Genomic DNA, 22,782 nt, shown 5'->3' on the forward strand with positions numbered 1-22,782 from the left:
AATAACAAAGTCTGTGAAAGCAGCAAGTTCCACCATTGGAACAACAGCACAGACATTGAAAAATCATCAAGCAACAACAACCTCATCGGTATCATCCATCACTGTGACCACGAGGTACGATCACACCAAGGCAGCATGTTTGAGGAATTGTGACCACTGCACAAACTCCTTCTGAGACAAGTACAACTTTCACACGCTTTATTATCTCACTTCTATTGTCAGCACCAATTCCCCAAAGTGTGATATAAATGCCTATGGCTGAGTAGGGGGCGGAAGGAGAATATGGGAGATTGTGTGAGGCACATGAAGGGACAGAACTAAGAGTGGAACCCATCTGCCAAGAAAGACACCTAAGGCTGGACCTGCTGATATTTCACAACCTGTGACCGCAACCTCAGTTGTAAACATATTGGCCCAGATGTCACAGAAAATTGCTGTCATGGAGGAAGCAAACTTTGCAACACGATTCACCTGACTCCACAAATGTATTTACTGCAATGAGCAACAGATGGAGACTCTGTGGGACAACATGAGTCAAATGGTGAGCCTGCAGCAACAGCATAGCAGAGCAACTACACGTCAACACATACAGTTGGGACACACCATGAGGTCTGCTCAAGGAGAAAGATTTTGGACCTTACAGACAGAAGCACTTCCTGTAACACCACATTTTCTGAAAAACAAATGTGGATTATTTTCTAAAATCCCTAGGGCAGAAACAACAAACCCCTTGGTACCGTTAGAATCTCCAAAATGTGGTGAAAAAAGGATGCAAATTTGGCTTGGGTATCTAGTAAGGGGAAACATTATGAGGGCTTAAGCACTAATTTCCACAATATCAAAAAAGGGGTCGGCACTAGGGTGGAGGGAAGAGGGGTGGAGAGGGGGCTAGGGGAGGGTGGAACCTTCAACACTTAAAAGGGCTTCAGCAACCAGTTACTTACAAAGCTTGTTTTAATGCTGATCTAGTTACATATTTAAACATGAAGAAAATATTTGCTGTGATCATTGTAACTTTTTAGGAAAGACATATTTTACTGTATGAATATTTTTGGGAATTATGGGATTCCACATATATGAATAAATAGAGTAGCAATACAATCTGTTGAAAAAAAGATAATGAATAGATAGTGTAGTGTTCATGAACTTAATAAATGAGTCCATAATGGAGAACTAGGATTATCAGCAGGTAATGTTCCCTTTCCCTTTGAATCAAGGGTCTGATCTCATATTCATACTACGGAGTGACTCTTCATCCCAGGAAGACCAATGGCAAGAAAGGATACCTTTCCAGTTTAAGATAAAAAACATGAAGTGGCCTTGGAAACAGAAGACGGATGTGTACCAAGAACCCCATGCCTGAAGTAGCTTACTGTTTTGATACAAGTAATGGCAATCAGGAAAGTAGTTTCCACGAAACAAGGCTGAAATTCCTCGATCAACAGATTCCAAAGTCCATGCTTGAGGTGCAATAGTACCTAAGTGCAATCCCATGGAAGGAGTTTAGACCCTGTACAGTTGACACAATGTGGCATAGACCACCTATGTGCTACCCCAGTGATACAAATTGAGCACATTTACTTTCTACTGACTTCTATCTGAGTCCTTCTAATTAAATCCGGAGGCAAGGGTGTAGCTATCTTTAGAACAGCAGGTGCAGTAGTAGCAGGCCATGGGATTTGAGGGGTCTGCTGCACCCCAATTATTCTAAGTTTCAGAGCACCCTTTTATTGTGTGTTGTGTTTTGGGGGATTAGGAAACAAAATCAGGAGAAACAGGAAAACGGTCAAAAAAGAGTGATCTGATGATACGTGATTGCCATACAATTCTGTGATTCAGTGACACATGCCAACATATAATTTTACTAGTGAATAATAATGAAAGTGACAAACTTTGCAATGTCATGAAGTTTGTCATTTTCAAAGAATTTCTCATTGGCAAAAACCCTCAAAATATGCTGTACATGTACCCATCAAATATTTTCGTGGGGGAATTTACCAGCAAAAACATAGCTTATTTGTATTACTTTTGTTGTTATTACTGAGGTCTTACTTATTGCTCAAGTAGTCATTCCTGGGGTTGCTTCATGCTGTATTTTTATTTCGTAATGGCACATGATTTCCAACAAATTGTTCTAATGGAGACAGACTTTAAATTCTATAGGGCTTCTGCCTTCACTAAGGGGGCGATTACTATGTTAGGAAAGGCTCCGAATGGTATTCAGTATTGTACAATCCGATTAGGAATCCTTGTTTCCTACAGAATCATACAGATTTCCCAACGACTGATTACGATGCCCGGAAGCCATTTGAGCAGACCGTATCGGTTCCAAAAGGCATCTGGACAGCCCGAGTCTTCCAGAGCAGAATCGTACAGCTCAATGGACTCGTTTTCCCGACAAGCGATTACGATGACCGATTCGGACAGCCGTACTGATTCGGTTTGTCCAAGATGAAATGGGTGCCGGAATCGGTCTTTGGGGCCCCGTTTCGGGCCCCTCTTCATACTGAGATTTACGAATGTAGCCAGTGGGTGTACCCAAGGGACCCCTCTTCCCAACCATGCCCAATGTGGCAGGCACCATGGGGTGCCTGCCACAGGGTGCAAGGTTTTCCGTAACCACTCCTTTTTTCAATGGGAGCCTGTGTTCTCGTCGGAACACAGGCTCCCACACTGCAGTCGATGCGAGACCGACCAAATGATGTTGGGAAGCATCGTAATACATTGGTCGGACTTGCAGGAACCGATTAGTTTGGAAACTATTCTGGAACCGATTAGTTTGAGACAGTTTCCTAACAACATCGTAATCGGGCCCTACGTGCTAAATGAGATCCAATTAATAACAAGTAAAAAGTGTGACATCTGGTAAAATTTATAGCATGCAAAATAAGAATTCATTTTCTACATACTAGTTTTAGTCTGCTGTTTTCCATGCTAACAAGCTCCAGTTTTCTGTTTGTCTCGTAGATGTTCTTTTCTACCAATTTTACATCCTCTTTGTGACTTTTTAGTTGCTGAACCACAGCTCCGCGGTTTTGTTTAAGAGTACATCTGTGTTTTTCCTGTTAAAAAAACAAGCATTAGCTTATTCATGCTCGCAGATTGAAATCAGTCGTTTAATAAAAACATATTTGAATAAATATCTTCAGTTGTCTTTGATTTGAAATGTAAATACATTCAGCATTGACCGCCTCCTTTCCCAGTCCTTACTTACCTAGAGTGCCATAGCACTCCTGGTGTCAATACTATAATTCGCATCCTATTCCTGACAATATCTACAGCTATCTGTGCGATCTTTACCGTAGTAGTTATTGAAAGAAACTTCAAACACAGGGAGGCTCATTTATGAGCAAGTGACGCAGCGCAGCAGGTCACCATGCAGCATTGCACTGCGTGACAGGGAAAGGACAGGAATACGCCGTATTTAAGTCAATATGGTGCACTTCTGTCCTTTCCCTTGCGCTTCCACCCTTTTGGCAGCCTATGGTGCAAGGGTGCCTGTGTTGCATACAGGATTGTTTTTGTGCAGGAAGGGGCACCTTCCTGCACTTAAACAATCCTGGGAGGCATATTTGTCTTTCTATGTGTGCTGCACAAAGCAGCACAGATAAAAAGAGGAAGAAATGAGGAGAAATAGGAATATTACTCCTCATTACGCCTCCCCTGGGAAGGTGTAAGATTTTGGTGCATTCCCAGATTTACAACTTCTTCTAAATCTGGGCAACACCCACGCACCTCCCATCGAATGCCTACCCAGGGCAGAGTAACCCAATGCAGCTATTTGCACTACATTGCGTTACTCCAGATTTTGAAGCCACTCAGAGGCGTGCAAAGTGGCTTTGCGTGGCTTCAAAAATCTGACTGAGAGCTTTGCATCTCGAATGTAACACATTGCGTAACACATTGCATGGTACAAACGTGATGCAACCCTCTCATAAATAAGTCCCAAAGCATCAGATAACAGGTAAAGGAAGTACAATCAAGATAAATATACTGTAGGAGCATACTCTAAATTTGATAGCAGTCACATTCGAGGGTGTTCATTCACCAAAATGTAAGAAGTCAATTAAGCAATCACATTCCTGGGCATTTATGTAACAACATTTCTGGAGTCAATTAATAGCAGACAATGGAAAGCTATATCATACAGTCCTGGAATGCTGATGACATTACATGGTTGATGCCCTTTTTGCTGTTGAAGAGCTAGAAGAATGGATGGGAAGTGAAAACTGCAGAAAGTAAATTGCTCCTGGCCTCCTGTTTATGCTCTGTTCCTGACACTGCCATCAAGTTCTGAGACTAGTGGCCGGTGTGTAAAAGAGCAAGCCGATGGTAGCATTCTGACCCTGGCGACCCATAACTCATGTCCAGTGCTTAATTTGTAAAACAAATAAGTGCCAGGGCACCGGTCAGGAGGCTACCCCAGCTTGCACCACCCATTGCCTCTGACAGTGCAGCTAATCACAGTATCAACACAGCTACTAACCATTACACTGCTACAAGTGCGACAATTCAGACTGTTCGAGGCCCCCCAAAGCTATAAGAATGGCTTGGGAGGTAGGTATTAGTTGTTTTAATGGTTATTTAATGAATACACAACTCTTGTTTTACTCATCTCTATATTACACAAACAGTGCCACCATGTGGCAGCTTTCATAAGTGCTGGTGGTGACAATTAAGTGCCAGTGCCGAGCACCGGAAACCACCGGCTCAAATTAAGGACTGCTCATGTGCTATGTAGAAGGATCTTCACAAGCCACAATTTCTATGTGCAGAGATTGATAGACAAACTGTGCCCTGTCGGCATTCCCTATTGTCACAATGCAATGATAGGAACCAACCTTATTTTCTCCCTGTACATTACAAGCTCTACAGCTGAATGAGGAAGAAGCTTTTTAAAATGAGCAAATGTAGCTAAGCAACTCTCACCACACAGCTTCACAGCCTGAACACTACACGCGGATGAGAGCCGTGCCTTGCTGACTCGCACCGCTGGGGTGGAACTACATCTCCGATCACCCCCTGCTGCCGGGTTTGCGCATAAAAGCGCGCTGCGATACCCAAGAGACTGTACTTGCCTGAAAACTACACAGGGAGAAGAGCTGTGTCTTGTTGACTCCCACTGCTGGGGAGGAACTACATCTCCCATCCCCCCCTGCTGCCGGATTTACACATAAAAGCGTACCGCGATCCCCCTGTACATTTAAGGTAACTAGTCAAGTGGCACAAAGTTCCTCCATTCATCCACACTCTTGCAAGTCCATAACACCTGTTGTCCAGGTCATCAAATGGCAACTACACGACAGTGCCATGGGCATCACCACCAAAGGAGCATCTCACCACCCAACTGGAGCCTCACCTCTGCGAACCAAAAATTAACCCATAAGGCGCTCCAGACACCATGAAGGACCAGAAACTATCTGCTAGCCCAGCTGCACCTGGGTTCTGTTGGTAAGCATCCTGACCATATGTCGTCCACCCTGTTGTTTGCACAAACGACTTAGCCATAACCCAGCGAAAAGGGCCTCAAGGCCAATCCTGCACAAAGGTATCCTGGTACAAGAGTTGGTCCGGGAGCTGCTCCACCTACAAGATACCTGAAAGCACCGGGATTAAGAAAAAGACAGCCCCAGCATCATTGATGCCATTCCTGTCCTGAAAGGCACGCCTTCCCAGGCATTCACAGGAGAAAGCATCACAATGGATTTCACGGACGCTACTGATGAACCACAAGTTTGAACTTTTTTTAGTCAGGACACTCACAGGAGAAAGCTCCACAACGGATTTCATGGACGCTCCTGAGGACCCACAAGTTTGAACTTTTTTTATTTCAAATAGTTTTTATTGAAATTTCAAGAAAAGAACAAATAAATAATAAGCACACTGGTGAAATGATAGACACAATAGTAAAATTATAGTGAACACAAGAACACTGACAAATAATACAAAGGAAGTAGAAAAAAGCAAGTTACTCAAGTGCATTACCGTGGATGTCGCAGTGAAACTGGGAAGAAATACATGTGGTTTATCAAATACTGTTTTCACATGTGTGATAAGAGAAAATACAAAACAATACAGGTGTACCACAGAGGACATAGCTTTCTATAAGCACTGCATTATAGGAGAGTAAGATAATTTTCCTGGTGGGTCGGATGTGAAGGAAAAGGCATCAAGGGAGCTCCATAATTTCCTTTATGATTTACGCGAGGAAGAGGCGTGAAGTGAGACATTGTCAGACCCTCTGAGGAAGGACAACCATCCTTGCCACATCCTAAAGGAGACTTCTTTGGAATTTTTCCACTTATTGATTACAATTTTACAGGCCAAAGTGAGCATAAAGTCTAACAAATAACGATCATTCTCATCTGTAATATTTGGGTCCAGAAAGCCTAGTAAGATATAGGAAAATTCCCTTGGGGGGGACTATGTTGAATGTTTTGCTTATGCATTTGTAAATCTTATCCCAGTATGTTTGTAGGGTAGAGCATTTCTTAGTTCACAAATTTGAATTTTTAACACCAATTACATCACAGCGAGAGCATGCCAGACTGATCCCATCACATAGGTAACTGTCGCCCAACTGACGTGAGGCAGAGGGATCGGGAATTCGCCAGAACAGTGTTCTTGTCCAGAAGTGTTCTAATTAAATTATGGATGCGGGCCTTGATGCCCGCTGCTCCCGGCTGCACCTGTCCACAGCTGTCCTGTGGACTGCCTCTTAAGGCAGTGAGGCTAAGTGTTGTTTTAGTTGTTTTCATTCTTTCCCACAGGTTGGACTTGATTTTGTTTTTAAAAAGGTTTGGGAGGAATGGAGTGTCCTGCTGGACTCGTTCTAGTGTCCCGGCATGGACTAGTTTGCCAGTCACTCCTCGAGGGCTGGCCTTTACACCCACCCCATACCCATCCATCACAGACGTCACTGGTCAGGGCCCAAGTGCACATGCTTGCGGCTAGTTTTAGTAACATATACTGTGTGCCTGCATTCCTTATTCTTTAGCATGGGGATCTAGGGCCCAAGTCCCTACAGCACCCACAGTCCCACACACCCACACTTCCCTATCAATGTCTTCTCACTTTACTTTGGAGCGGACCTACCAAGGCAGCAGAAGCTTCCCCGGTCTTAATGACAAGCACACTGGGTAACACCACTCACACTGCTGGTTGCTGGCCAGTCGTAGGGGTGACTCCATGTCAGATACCCAGACCCAGGCTTAGACAGACACTATGAGACTGCATTGATTGCTTTTTTAATCTGTTTTTTACAGCATATGGGCAGGAATTACCGTGGCCTATGGTGCTAGAAAAAAGCAGTAGGGTGTCAGATTTAAATCCATAAGCAGTAACACTGCCGCAAAAGCGGTAGCATACCGCCTAAATGGGTAAGGTTGGGAAGTGTGCGTAACTCATGCATGTGCACTGGATAGTTACAGTTTTGGCTCAGAAAAAATTGACCACTTGAACAAATAGCACCACAAGGAGCCAAGCATTTCATGCTCATCAAATCAGGGAATGTTCCCTATACAAAGAAGGTGCATTTGATCCTACCACCCGAATATCTTTGCAGCCCCTTGGTCTCTCTGTATCAAATTTGACTAAAAACACAAGAGAGTTTATTGGACTGTAACGAGGACCTCAACGGGGTGGACCGGAAGTGGGAGGAGAGCGTGCCGACTCCATCCCCATCGGAAGTGGACAGCGGTCTAGTTGCGGATCGAGCCAGGAGGGAGGCGCCAGTGACGAATGCGGAACAGAGACTCACAAATGGGACGAGAGGAGAGGAGACGGCGTGCGGCAGCATCGGAGGAGGAGAGCGGACGGATAGTGCGGAGCGGAGCAAGGAGGCAGAGGAAGGCGGCATCGGAGGTGAACGGACGGAATACGCAGAGTGTAACAGCGAGGAGGGGGACGGTGGAGGCGTGGAGGAGCCAGCGAAGCAGAATCCAAGGAGAATATTGTGTACCACTAACATACCCAGCAAGCTAGAGGAGGGAGAAGACGCCCCGGGTCCCGACGCCACGGCCCTGGAGATGGGTCGTGGCCCAAGGCGAGTACCTCTCAGGGGATCGTTCTGGTGGGGGTGGTGGGGAGGTCTGGGAAGGTAGGGCACACTGGTGTACCGAGTTAAATTCCCGACATCCACCTAACCCTTATCGCACATTGTTCATGGTGACGGTAGCACAAACCTACAACAAAACGAGATCAGGAAATGACCCCAACCTGTTTATTTTTCTCTTCCCTTCCCTGCCCACCGGTTACAAGAGAGAGAGACTCGAAGACCTGACTGTAACGGACCAGAATCAGACCTCAAGAAGAGGACCTTTCTTTTTTTTTGTGTTATGCCACCCAACTGATTGGACCTTTTGAGTTGATTTATGAAGTTCCTGAACATCCTCACTATTACAAGTGTAGCAATAAAATTAAGTACTCCACTTCACTACGTCTTGTGATTCCCTCATACCCTTCTGACAGCCAACGCGGTCACATGGACTTTTAATCTCAAATGTTTAAGACACACTGGTGAAGTGTCACAGATATTAGAATTGAAAAGGGCTTTTACATAGCACTAACATCTCACCACACATGTGCAAATGTTATCCCTGTAATATATAAACGTATTAAAACCAGTGTGTGTGCGCGCGTTTGTGTGTGTATGATATAACAAATGCTCATAGATAATTGAAGTAGTCAAAATATTATTAATTTAAAATAGTATTCTGTTACCTTAACTTTTGAAAGCACTTCTAGTTCCGTCTTCTTCCCCTTAATGGTGTCTTCCAATCCTTTTTTTCTATTCTTGAGTACTACAAAAAAAATGCATTACAGTCAGAATACATTTACTTACTTTAAGATGAGTGGGGGAATGTATGAGTGAAAATGCATGCTACAGAGCAGCAACAGAAATATATATGCCCCTGGGAGTGTTTTAAAAAAAATCCTAGTCCCGCTTCTCTGGAACCTAGTGGCAATAGCCTCTCTATGTCTCCTCAGGTTTATAGTCAGGCCCATTGGGATTTTGTGATTTTAAGCATCATTATGGATTTGGCGCTTTTTTCACATAATCCATCATCTCCGTTGTAATCTACAGATGCACCCCAAAAAGTTATTTCTACTCAAACAGATCAAAAGTTTCTAAAAACATGGCAACACGTGTTCCTGTGCACTGGAAGCCCCTTCGCAAAGTTGACTGGTTATCTTTCAGTTACTTATTACTGTATTTGGGTGCTAAACTGATGCCAATGAGGTTTACTTTGCTCAAGCAGAGTTAGGGCCTTATTATGAGTTTGGCATGGAACGCCAATCCCACGGTGGTGGTGTGGCTATCACTGCACCGGTGGTCCAACCATCCTATGAAGAGTAGGGTGGTTGGACTGCCATGGGACTGCTGCTGCCAGGGATACTTGAACCCTGGTGGTTTTGCAGTGGTCTTAGGCCCCTAATATGCTGCTGGTGGCGCTGTGGTACTGCCAAGCATATTAGTAGTTTCCTCACAGTTACCATGATGTGGAGCCTGCCATGAAAAGTGTGTTGGTGAGGAAACAAACGGAGCCCTACAGGGCCCCCTGTTGCCTCTTCATCTGGGGATACATGCTAGGGGGCACATGATGTGCCCCGCTGTATGCATGCACCCCCTGTTCCTGCAGGGCATGGACTTTATGGCGTTCCCATTGCTGTGCCTTGCTAAGGCTCGCGTTATGAGCCTCAGCACTGCACCGCCATGGGAAAGCAGGCGCAGGACCGCCCGACCTGGATTCCAGTGGGCGGTCGGGCGGGCGGTCTCAATATGACTTTGGCGGAGTGGCAGCGGGGCATAGGGGTGAAGGCCAACTGCCACACCACCAAAGTTATAAAAAGGCCCTTAATATGGGTAATCATAACAAAATAATATTGCCTTATAGCCTGCCGTAGCGGGCTATACCAGCTATTAAAGGCCCGCTCCAGGGTTAACAAGGGAGATGGACTTTAACAGCCGGTATATCCCAGGTACGAAGGGCTATAAGGCTATTAGAACATTCTGCCACTAGAGGGCAGAATGTTCTAACAAATGAAACAAAGGCCTCTCGGAGCCCGAGAGGATTTAAATCCCCTCAGGCTCCAAGAGGCCTTTGTGAAAACAACATTGGGATGTTGCTTTGCGGGCCTTTACCGGCCCGTAGAAGCACGGAGCACTCCATTGTCTTCAATGTTCTAATGAGTATTACTATCGCATATTGTGCCGCACTACGCTGCATAATTAGGTGGTGAAGAACCAGACCAGAGTCTGGGGGTGGCTCTGGCGAATGACGCATTGGGAAGGAGACAGTTGCATCCAAATCTTGAACTTAAGGGACTGAACAATGTATACTAAAAAAGGCCACTGCTTACACTGCCTTCACCATTCATTTTATGTATTTATTTATGTACAGGCATTTATACATTTCTGCAGTATAACATAGTGGTCACTTTGGTTTGGTGGAACAACATAGTCAAAAGAACTGGGCCACCATAAGTAGCAGAAGCTGAGTAAGGATGTTTAGAGTCTAATTGGATAAAAAGGGGGGTTCTTCAGACATTAATCTTTAGTCGCGATCTGTTAGAAAGTGCCCTATTTCTGCATGGTTGCCCACACTTTTTGCTGAATTGCTGATTGGCTTTGACTGAGTGTGCCCTGGGCTCCTGCTAATCAGGTACCCAGGGCCTATGTTCTTTCCCTAAAACTGCATTGAAGCCTAAACCCAATTGGCATCTCTGGCCACAGGTCAGCCCCTGGTAAATGGTATCACAGGTACCCAGGGCACTGTGATCAGAGAAGGCCTCTTAGGGCTTCAGCACTTATTGTGCCACCCGTAGAGGTCCCGTACACTTACACACACACTGCCTTTGGAGGCTGTGTGTTTTAGTACAGAACAAAGTGAAGAGTCGACATGGCACACATCTCTGTGTGCCATGCCTACAACCCACTGCCCTGGCATTGATCAATCACACCTCTAGCTGGGTGCACTGCACCAGTGGCGAGGTTACAAGTGCATGAGCCCTGTACCCCACAGTGTCTAAGTCCATTCTAAGACAATGTAAGTGCAGTGCTGCCATTAAGAGTATATGGTGCTGGGAGTTTGTCATTACGAACTCCACAGCACCATAATGGCTACACTGAAAACTGAGAAGTTTGGTATCAAAGTTCTCAGTACATTAAACCCACACTGATGCCAGTGTGGGATTTAATGAAATATTCACACAGAGGGCATCTTAGAGATGCCCCCTGAAAACTAACCCACCACGAGTATCCAAGCTGAGTGGCTGCTTTCAGCTGCCACCACCAGACATGTTTCTGGACCCCTGGGTCGAGAGCCTGCTGCTCTCTGGGGCCTGAAACAATGCACAACTGGGACGAGGTGCCAAGCCTCCTCCCCCAGGATGGGCAGGGTTCACGAAGGGGAAGCTTCAAAGGCTTGCCGCCTTTGTAAGCTTCCCCAGGCCCCTTGCTGCTTTCAGCTACTGGTCCCCATTGGTTCTGACCCCCACTTTGGGCAGGAGAACCAGCAGGAAAAACCAGTGAGGAAAAGAGGTATGTCCACCTCTGCCAACTTCACCTCTCAGTTGAGGGAGGCGAGGTGAAGCACAACTCCCCGTCCCCGCCATCTTGCAGATGGGGGGACTCAACCAACCAGGGACAGGCTCATGCCCCCCTCCCACTGGTGGGTGACATAATAGGGGGTGTACCCACCCCAGGGAAGGGACCTATTCGTCCCTGCCTTTTACCTACCTGTAACGCCCCTAAATCTAGTATTTAGGTGCACCTCTGAACCTTGCTTCCTCAGACAAGAAGAAACTACAAGAAGAAGAAAAAGCATTGGCATAGCCAATAGGTCTCGCCTTTGGGACCTTATAAGTGCATAACTAAATAATTATAAGGTCCCAAAAGCGAGACCTATTGGTTATGCCAAGCGGCCGTGCGGCCGCAAAAGTGAAAGTGATCGAGATCGCGATCACGCTCAAACATCAAAGCGGCCCTACGGCCGCTAAAGTGAAAGTAATCGCGCTAAAGTGCGGCGCGCGCGCCCGTGCGCATGCACTGTAGCTCTAGGCTGGCCTGGTAGCACTTTTTGGAGCCCTCTCAATAAGTCTCGCCAGACCAGCGCATGCGCTGGGTCAGGCGAGACCTAAAAAGGATCGAACAGCCGTGCAGCAGCTAACAAGAGAAAGACGCCCACTGACTTGGCCCCAGTCTTACCGGCCTGTCTCCACCTTGAACATGCACCTGCGAAATCCCAGTGTGTCCTGCAGCCAGCAACCTCGAAAACCCCGGAGGACCTGCCTGCCTTCAACCCCAAAGACTTTGTTTGCCATCCGTGAAAAACCGGCTTTGTGCATCTGCAACCTCTGGCTCCGGCTGGCCACCACGAATCTGCCCCACTATGCACCCGCCGTCCACGGCCCGAGCTCGAGTGGGTAAACACGAGGAGGTCACCCCAGTGATCCTGACCTGAGATCCGGTGACTCCTGACCTGCCTCAAGCCTCCAGCCGATGACCCTGCAGTCTAAATCCAGAAGGTCCCCCCAACCGCGACCAAGAGCTGGTAAGAAGATCCGACCCCAAAAGGCACCCTTGCACCCGACGCCCCACGGCCTTGGGTGCCCAAACTGACGGTGCCTAACCATCCCCTTACTTCCCAACATACCTCTCGAAGTGGTGGTCACACCCAGAAGACCTTCGTCCCCAAGCCTGCCGTGCCTTTGCAAACCGGAGGTTCCCCATTGAAAACAACAGGATGCTCAACGTCGAAACAGCACCCTGCACCCGGCCGCTCTAGTGCTGCTGAGGGCGCACCTTTGATGCTACTTTGTTTCCCCATTTGCCCTGAGCTAAAGTCCAGGAGCTTTGCTCCCACAACCAAGTGGCCTGCTGGTCAGCAGCCACCAACCGGAGGCCCCTATTCCCCATTGGATAACATTGGACCTCAGCACTCTGCACCCCGCCGCCTTAGTGCCGCTGAGGGTGTAACTAGAGTGCATCCTTCACCCTGGGGGGCCCCTAAGTCTACCCCCAGAACCTCAACTCCCACTACCAAATACTTACCACAAAATCGATAACACTATTTTCCTCCATAGGATAACATTGACTGTTTTTCTTGGAAAAGTTTCCAAGTGTGGAGTTTGAAAACCTTAAGGAATTCTTTCAAATTGCACTAACAAAAACGATTTTACTTACCTGTTTACAGGAAATGTCCCAGAGTAGTATCCAGGTATACTACTCCGAGTAAGAAAAGTAATCTCAAAAGTAACTTACCTGTAATTTTACTGAAAAGCCCATTCAAGTCCATGTACTGTATTTACAAAGTATTGCATTTCTCTGAAACCATACTGTGAGTCAAAACAAAGTGCATATACAATTTCAATTCAAACTGTTTACAAACTGCATTACTACTGTAAAGTATTTATTGCTTACCTGTGCCAGGCTTGCTTGGTTCTAGAAAATAAAATAACTAAAAGAATATTTTCATACAAAAAACATTGGTCTGAAGTTCAGTCTTTGAGTGTGTGAATTCATGTGCTGATTGAGTGGGTACAACAAATGCTTAACACTGTCCTCTGATACTGCCTTACTGCTAGACCACACTACCACAAATAGAGCGTGAGGTGCTATCTAACTTTACCTCTGCCTACCTTTGGGGTTCCACTGGACTCTGTGCACACTATAATTCACTTTGGTATAGTATATACAGAGCCAGCTTACTACACTATCCTCTTGTGAAAGTTAGTTAAATGCACGCCGCTCCTTCTAATCAACAATACCACAAGTTCAAAGCAAGGGTACGTGTAAACAACAAAGCCTATCAATGGGGAAAATCAATGGCCCAGATAAACCACCTGCCACCGATTTGACCACCAAAGGCTGTTTGGGAGAGTAACCGGGAATGGAGGGGGTTATCAATGTGCCAGGAAAGAATAAAATGGAGCATAAGTTAATCAGATGTTACTCATACAGTTGTAACGTCCTGCTACACAAACAAAATACAACACAGGAAGGGAATTATGCCTCCAAATATGAAACTTCCTAATATTTTTCAGAGGGGGGATAAAATAAGTATGTGACAGGGGAGTAATGTAAAAATAACAGTAAAGGTAAATAACACCTCAATGACAGACCCTGAGGGTGAAGCACGGCCCACTAACCCACAAAGGGAAGAAGAATTGGTATTAATTCATCACCTGTCTTTGGGAAAGACTTCAGAAATGTATCTATTGAGGCCCTACAATAATATGCCATTCAAATATCTGAGCAGGAAGTAAAGGAGAGATTAGAAGTGTATCTTAGACATATTTGCCGTAGCTGAAAAGATGAAAGATGTAGAATGTTAAAATGAATCTGCTTATTCCAGAGGTGAAGTATTTCTAAGTTACTGATTGAATCTCGTTAATCGAAAATCCTATGGAAGGTAGTCTGCATAAGTCAATGTTGGATTTTTTTTTTATCTTGAATAATTTTCAGAAAATTATAGATTTTAAACTCCGAACAGTCAAAAAATTGAAGTTTCTGGAGTCAATGGAGGACTGCATGGCTGGCACATTAATATCTTAGGCTTCGGCCTTGGCTAGACAAATGCACGCAAGGGCCAGGTAAGGATTTGTTTCATTAGGGAGTTGACAATAATAACATGTTCTCTAAATAGCGCTTCATACATTACTTTTGCCGTTTCTAACAGCTCTGCACTACAAGTGTGACTATTACCCAATATGATCACAGTAAATGCATCGCTCTCGAAAGCTGGTTGTTCTTACGCTCGGCACTTCTGGCAATGCAGCTGGTGTCAATATCCCTACCTGTGGCGCTTTCTATGGAGCTGGTGATTTCCTAACTGCCGTTCTTCTCCTCCCGCTGTCGCTTTGAGTTTGGCGGCGACCGCTGTGTGGAGGCTACATTGAACTACGGTGCCCAGGCTCCCTTGCACCAACTTCCGGAGGCGGACACTCTGCATCTCGCGCCCGCTGGCGCTTTAAAAATAACTCTGCCCCCGGCTGAGCGGGTTCTTACGCTCGGCACTTCTGGCAATGCAGCTGGTGTCAATATCCCTACCTGTGGCGCTTTCTATGGAGCTGGTGATTCCCTAACTGCCGTTCTTCTCCTCCCGCTGTCGCTTTGAGTTTGGCGGCGACCGCTGTGTGGAGGCTACATTGAACTACGGTGCCCAGGCTCCCTTGCACCAACTTCCGGAGGCGGACACTCTGCATCTCGCGCCCGCTGGCGCTTTAAAAATAACTCTGCCCCCGGCTGAGCGGGTTCTTACGCTCGGCACTTCTGGCAATGCAGCTGGTGTCAATATCCCTACCTGTGGCGCTTTCTATGGAGCTGGTGATTCCCTAACTGCCGTTCTTCTCCTCCCGCTGTCGCTTTGAGTTTGGCGGCGACCGCTGTGTGGAGGCTACATTGAACTACGGTGCCCAGGCTCCCTTGCACCAACTTCCGGAGGCGGACACTCTGCATCTCGCGCCCGCTGGCGCTTTAAAAATAACTCTGCCCCCCGCATCGCGGGACCGCGCGCGGGCTAAGCCCGGGCAAAGGGCGGGCCCTCTGTGGCCCTCAGGGGACCGAGGGAGACGGGACGGGCCACCCCCATTGCATTCATCTTGCCGCCCAGGTCAAAGCTTTGAGGTGATTTCTGTATCCTATCCGTGTGCCATACGTTAGCTCGTACGGATTTGTGTACAGGTTAAGTGTTATATCTAGCTGTGTTGTAATAGTGTGGGATAGTTCGTAAAAAATGACGAAAGCCAGAAAGACCCCTGTGGCTACAAGATCATCCACTAGAAAAAATCCCGCCCCATCTACACCCTTGCCATCTTTAACAGCTATTGACCTCATGCTGCAGAAAACGATCAGTGTAGTAGCTGATGCGATCCAAAATACGGAGAGACGCCTCTCCATGACCCCGAATATGTGTTTTCCAAATCTCTCAATGCACACCACTGAGCACAACAACACTGTGGAGTCAACCATAAACGTGGATGACTCACTCTTGCTGCAATCTTTCTCGGGGTTACCGAGTGGTAAAGGTTGTAGAAATGAAACACCTTCAGGTCTAATCACTCTAAATAGTAATGAAAGAAGTCCCTCACCTATTACCAATGGTGGGGCTAGTCCGTGCCTAGTACAACCAGGAAATATGTTAATAAACTCCCCAGGAGAAGTACTTGCTGAAAGTTCCCCCCTGACTAGTATAACAGCAACAGATAAGTCTCCTTCCCCCAAAAAGAAGAAAGGGCGCATTGGGAGAAAAAAAACCAAATCTATTGTGAGGAAGATCTATAAACCTCTAGGTAACCATAAGCCCTCAGCTAAAGATGTATGGCTTAACTTCAGATTGGCTAAACCAATAACGAGTACATCTAACATGATTATAACACCTGCCAAGCAAGATTTACCAATAGCCAAAGAAAATCTGCCAAAAACTAAAAAACCTCACATGGATGAGACAACTCAGACTGAAAGGGTGAGTTTAACTGATACATCTCATTTGAAAGATTTAGAACGGCTGGTTAGACTTCTTCTTCAGCCTATAAATGAGAAAATTACTAATATAGAGTTAATTTTAGTAAAACTCGAGAAATATCGAGATAATGACCAGATTGTTAACCCTAAACCTCCTCCTACTTTTACACAGACTGACAATACAGAAACTGTCAGTTGCAATACGGCAATTATTAATTCCGCGGGAGTTAATGCTCAGAACGACCAATCACAACACATAAGATCACAAAAAGAACCAATAGTGTTGCCGAGTGTATCTCCTATGCTGGCATGCTCCATAGTTGACAATGACGAGAGCGAATGGGCCACAGAAGATTTATCCCAAGTATCACCTGCCGACCAAGCTAAGCCCATTAGGACTCCACCAACGGTACCCCTAGCCACAAACATACGATCAACACGAAATCCTATGCAGCCCCCACAAAATAAAAAACCCATTCATATTAATCTCCCTCCGGAATCCCAACTACACACTATAGTAATGATAGGTGTCCCGCAACTAGAAAAGGATAAGGCGGAGAGATATGGGGACTTGAAAAATAAAGTAAGTCATTGGTTAACCACCCATAGACCGATCCCCAGACACATCAGTGGTAAAATTCTAAATGTCAGGAGGGTCGACTGGGTGGGCCACAGATTTAAATCTACCGAGGGGGACTGCATTCTCGTTACTTTTGCTGATAATCGCGCAGTAAAGCACATTATTGGCTGGAAAGATGACACGATTAATAGTTTGATCCGTACTAAAGACTTAAGTTATTTTTATCCCTCAAATGATCACGGCATTAATAAGTTGTCTATACACCCTATCATTGAGGAAGAAGAAAAGTATGTCATCTACAATTCACATTTTAACGGAGAAATACCGATGAAGTATTCTTATTATACAGGAACTCACAGACAGCATAGAAGTGATATATTCGGGGGGCCCAGAAATGTTAACCATCCAGTTGCTTATTATGAAAGACGGGAGACCCCAGATGGCCCATACTGCTATCAAAATCATTTTCAATCAATACCTTCTAACACATATTACAATGTACCAACCTCAAATAGGTTTGATGTTTTTTACGAGCAAAATGGTCTGGAGGGGGTTGATTGACTGTATGCTGCAGCAGCAATGCCTACGCTTGCTGATTCCTCATTAAGCGATTTTAACCACGATGTTATTATTTTTCATCCAAACAAAGAACTAGATAGCAATAATCTTGTAGAACCAGACGCAGATCGTTTATTACCCAGGTCCGTATCCTTTGATCGTGAGCATTCTAATATACTGCATCATCAGCCTGAAGCACTCAATGTTCACCTATCTAACGTAGAACTAAAACCCTCTACAGTAGAAATCTCGGGAGTTACTGTTGATGAACAACCAAACCAGTTATTAGAATTTATTAGTACCGAGGCTCCCATGAACATAGAGAATGATGATGCTTGTAAAATGAGTTTGGTTTCTTGGAACATTGCAGGCTTGGCAGACAAGATATGTGACCCTGCCTGGCTGGCATTTGTCAAAAAATATGCGATTATATGTCTCCAAGAAACATGGCTGGAAGAAAACATTGCCTTCATTGAAGGGTATCAAAGCTTCCTTAGGCCAGCATCCCCCTCAATTAGCGGCAGAGCAAAAGGGGGCCTGGCCATTTTTATAAACTTGGCCCTTTCTTGTGATATAACTAATCACCAATATGTAAATAGCAACTTTCAAGTGCTTGTACTGAAGAGAGGCAAAAATGCTTTGACTTTAGTCAATTTTTATAACGCCACATCTAGTCAAGGGGATTGTAACATATTGTTGTTGAATGAAATGTTGAAAGAAGGATCAGGCATATTACCTTGTAAAGTAATGATTGTAGGTGACTTCAACGTACATCCATGCGGTAACCCTCGAGATACCCCAATGGGATCCCTTGGGTGTAACAGCATGGATGGTTTTCACTTTGATCATACTAGACGTGGCTCTTTTCTTAATGATCTACTTAATGAAAATAACTTGTTTGTAGCCATGTCCTTGGTCCCAGAATCCAAAATTTTCAATGTCCCGACGTTTAAAGGGTCTCGTTACGGGTCTTTTATTGATCACATATTATTATCTGTTGACCTTGTTAATCAGACCTCCTGCTTTACTATTCACATGAATATTTATAGTGATCACAACCCCATTTCTATTAACTTGAATGGGGGTATATTTGAATTACGTAAACAATGTAAAGATAGGGGCATTTTACAATGTACAAATGGTAAACGTCGCTTGAAATGGCATAGGGTAAATCAAGAAAATCTCTACAATGATATTAACAAGTTATGTGGTGAGGAATTAGCGACCTGTGTCTCAACTTCTATGTACCCAAAGCAAATTTTAGCCACTTTTGAAGGTGTAGCGTTAACAGTAAGCTCTATGTTATTAGTTCCAGTGAATGGGCAAGTTGATAGTTACCCTAAATGGTTTGATCACGCATGCTCCGTGGCAAGCAGAGACTTAAGAAAGGCGTTAAAAATCAAACCTAGAGATCTAGGCGAAATCAAGATCCTCCGCTTTATTTATAAAAAAACATTAGATAAGCGGAAAAAGGAAATTAAGGCCAATATCTGGGAGTCCCTGCTTGACCCAACTGTCCTGGGAAATAGCAGCAAATTTTGGGAGATTGTCAACAAACCTCTGTTTGACAACCCAAGTGATACTGCAATAGGCACAAACATCCCAGAGGCAGATTGGGTGTCCCATTTCAGTGCAATTTTTAAAAGCCATGATCAACTTTCAGATTACGACTTCTTAATCCCAATGGAGAATCCTCCTTGTTTCTCAGTCAACGAAGTAGAAAAGGCAATCCAAGGCTTAACTAGTAATAAGGCACCAGGTCCGGATGGCCTTCCTCCGGATCTTTTTAAATCTTGTATCGGGCTATGGGCTCCTATCCTTACGAATGTAATAAATGCAGCTGCAATTTCTGGGTGCCCAAAATCCTGGGGACAATCAACTATCGTCCCTGTGTTCAAAAAGGGTGATCGTGGTAGCCCGTTATGCTACAGGCCAATATCCTTAATTAACTCTGTAGCAAAAGTGGTAGGGGGTGTGATTTTGAACAGACTTACAACATGGGCAAACGAGAAAAATATTCTATCTTCAATACAATACGGCTTCAGACCTGGCCACTCAACAGTAACCCAGTGTCTGAACCTGTATTTAATTGTAAGCAAATACACTCTAGCCCGCCAGGGAACCATACACATGGCTTTCATGGACCTATCGTCCGCATTTGACTGTGTGGACAGAGGCAAATTATGGGACATTATGTTAAAAATGGGCATTGATCAGAACTTAGTTCATGTCCTGATCGATTTGCACTCAGATACAAGAGCCAACGTCCGTTACTCCCAAGACCTGAAGGTGACAGGGGACTTCAGAATAAATAGGGGCGTCCGTCAAGGATGTATTCTAGCACCATTTCTCTTCAATTTGTACATAAATGAGTTGGAGGACTGTTTGTTGAGAATAGGTGCAGACTACCCCTATGTAGGCAGAAAAGGTGTCCCAGTCTTACTCTACGCGGACGACGCTGTCCTTATTTCAAGGACCGCAATTGGTCTTCAAAAACTTCTGAATTCTTTTTTTGAATTTATGGAGTTTAGAGGCTTAAGTATCAATAACTCAAAGTCCTATACTATGAAAATAGGCCAGGGGTCGCGTAAACCTAATTCTTTTTATACAAATGGGGAAAGAATTCCAAATTCCAAAACCTTCTCATACCTCGGGGTCCTCCTCGACGACCAACTAGAGTGGGGCCCAGCTGTTGCTAAAAAGAAGGGCGAAGTAATACGTGTCAATGCAGCAATACTTGGCTTTGCAAGAAAAATGGGCAATAGCCCGGTGGCCGCCTTGCTCAAACTATATCAAGCCAAAAGTGTTGCCATCGCCTGCTATGGCAGTGAGATATGGGGCTACTGCCAGACACGAGCCCTGGAGGTTGTAGAAAATAACTTCTTAAAGAAGGTATTGAGGCTGCCAAGGGGCACCGGAAATTTTTCGATACACGAGGAATTAGGTGTACCATTCCTGAGTGACAGAATAGCAGCAAATCCCCTATTATGTTGGCTGAACTCCTGGCTAAACGATGATATACCTCTCACTCATGCTATATTAGAAGAAGCTCTAAACTGGGAAGGTAGGTTCAAGGTTCCGTGGCTGAGGTACATTAACGACCGCCTCACTGAAATGGGACGGCCGGATTTGTTCTCATCCCCAAATTCTATAACCAAAGCTGATGTAATTTTTGTGAAAAAGACATTCATGTCTACTAGGTATCTTGCCCGGGAGGAGGGCGAGCTGATGAAAGACAGTGTAAGGAAACACGCCCTACTTAAAACAGGTCCTCAAATGGAACCATATCTATCCTGGCCTATGTCTGGGTATGAACGCTATCTCCTGACAAGGTTCCGTTTTGACTTATTTCATCTCCTGTTGGCAACACCAAGAGGAGCCCACCGAGGTCAAGTGTTACCTGCTTGCGGCTGCGACGGGAAGTCTCCGCAAGATTTGGCACACTTCTTATTCGTTTGTCCTTATTATTTAGTACCTCGGAAGTTGTATTTAAAGCCTTGTTTAAAAGATCTACAATTTACTCAGATCAAACCAGCACTTTATTACCTCCAACTCCTGAATTGTGACTGTACTTTGTTTGTATGTAGCTTTTTGAAACTAGCTATTATTTTCAGGAAAAGTATGGAAGGTTAATTATGCTGCTACTATCGTTGTACTTTTATCCCTTTTTAACTTTGTATAACTATTTATATTTTTAACTTGTTGCATTTTATGTGATAATTTGGTTCTACAATACTCTCGCACACTATTTTGCGTCTCATAGATGAAATGGATGGTTTTCTTTAATCTTATATCAATGGAATATGTTATGTCTGTATGTTTTTTAAATGTACTTTTATGAATGTAATGTTTACATTCGAATAAAGATATTTGAACTGAACTGAACAGTGACCTGAAGATCACAGCAAGCATCAGCGATAAGTCCTCTTCTCGCCATCAATGATGAAAGCAGTAACATTCTAGAAAGTGTAACTGGATGTTCTGCAACGCTTTAATAGCTCTGTGATTCTCATGATGGTGATTGGCTACCAGAAGCAGTAAAAACTAAGGGGCACATTTATCGAGCTGTCACGCAGGCCAACGCAGAAAGTCACCTTGCTGCGCTGCGTGAAAGGGCAGGAATGCGCTGTGTTTAATATTCTATGGCGCATTCCTGTCCTTTTCTTGTGCTGGCGCACAATGTGCCACCTAGCACCAATGCAGGCACCCTTGCGCCATGGTGCAAGGTTGCCTGAGTGGCAGGGTGGGTTTTTGTGTAGGAAGGGACACCTTTCTGCACAAATCAATCTTCAGCGGCATTTTCTTCTTTCTATGTGTGCTGCAGAATGCGGAGAAAGCGGAGAAAACAACGAGAAATAAACATATTTCCCCTTGTTGCACCTCACCCAGGGAGGCCTAGCATTTTGATGCATTCCCAAGTCTACCAGTAATGGTAAATCTGGGAATGCAGCAAAATCCATGTGTGAATGCGTGGGAACACCCATACTCCACCCACGGAATGCCTCCCTGGGGAAGAGTAACGCAGCAAAGGGATTTGTGCTGTGCTGCGTTACTCTTGATTTATCAAGCCATGCAGGCCCTACTTCAAAAATTAACAAAGTCGAGCATCCATCAAACATGGCACACTGAATACCACAGGGAGCTACTGCATGTCACTAGCAGATAGTCAGAGTGTGCAATATTAGTCAGGTGAGAAAGAAGAAAATATATTTCCTTGTAAACTCTCACATAGAAAGACATCACAGAACAGAAGTTAAAGAAATAGAAGGAAGGACTTTCCTATTAGAGCTTCCGGCTCAAGTCACGTGGATGGGGAACATGGTGGCTGGCTAACGCCGGTCGGGAGGAAAGTGAATCGTGCTGATTTTGATGATTTTGCTGTAATGAAGTAAGGCAAGGTGGCGCGAGTGATGGGTACTTCCTTTTTGAACGTTATCAGTGACTAAATTGCAGTTTTGTATTTACGGTTCTTTTTTTCCATATGGGCCCCGGCGCTGGTTTGATCCCGGCAGGACACGACTTCGCCCCCCAAGGAAGCTGGGTCCGGGCGGCCGTTTTTGCGAAGACCGCTCGGCAGGCGATAATAAGGTTACACTGCATCTACAGAGGGGCGGAGAGGAAGGCTCGTGTTCTCCTTGTTTGTGAGCCCCTTGGGGTGCGCAAATGGTGAATACAAGGG

General features: G+C 45.1%; 1 protein-coding gene across 1 annotated transcript in view; it reads right to left on the reverse strand.

The window, feature by feature from the left end:
• CCDC175 (coiled-coil domain containing 175) overlaps nucleotides 1–22,782 on the reverse strand; it is a 269,138-nt gene that overhangs the window by 18,295 nt on the left and 228,061 nt on the right. The window contains exons 15-16 of the mRNA XM_085628003.1: nucleotides 8,722–8,801; nucleotides 2,910–3,062 (exon numbers count right to left, since the gene is read on the reverse strand). Of these exons, the coding sequence (XP_085484129.1) occupies nucleotides 2,910–3,062; nucleotides 8,722–8,801 (233 nt within the window). The remainder of the gene's footprint in view (nucleotides 1–2,909; nucleotides 3,063–8,721; nucleotides 8,802–22,782) is intronic.

This window comes from Triturus cristatus, chromosome 9 (assembly GCF_964204655.1).
Source record: "Triturus cristatus chromosome 9, aTriCri1.1, whole genome shotgun sequence".
Taxonomy (NCBI): Eukaryota; Metazoa; Chordata; class Amphibia; order Caudata; family Salamandridae; genus Triturus; species Triturus cristatus.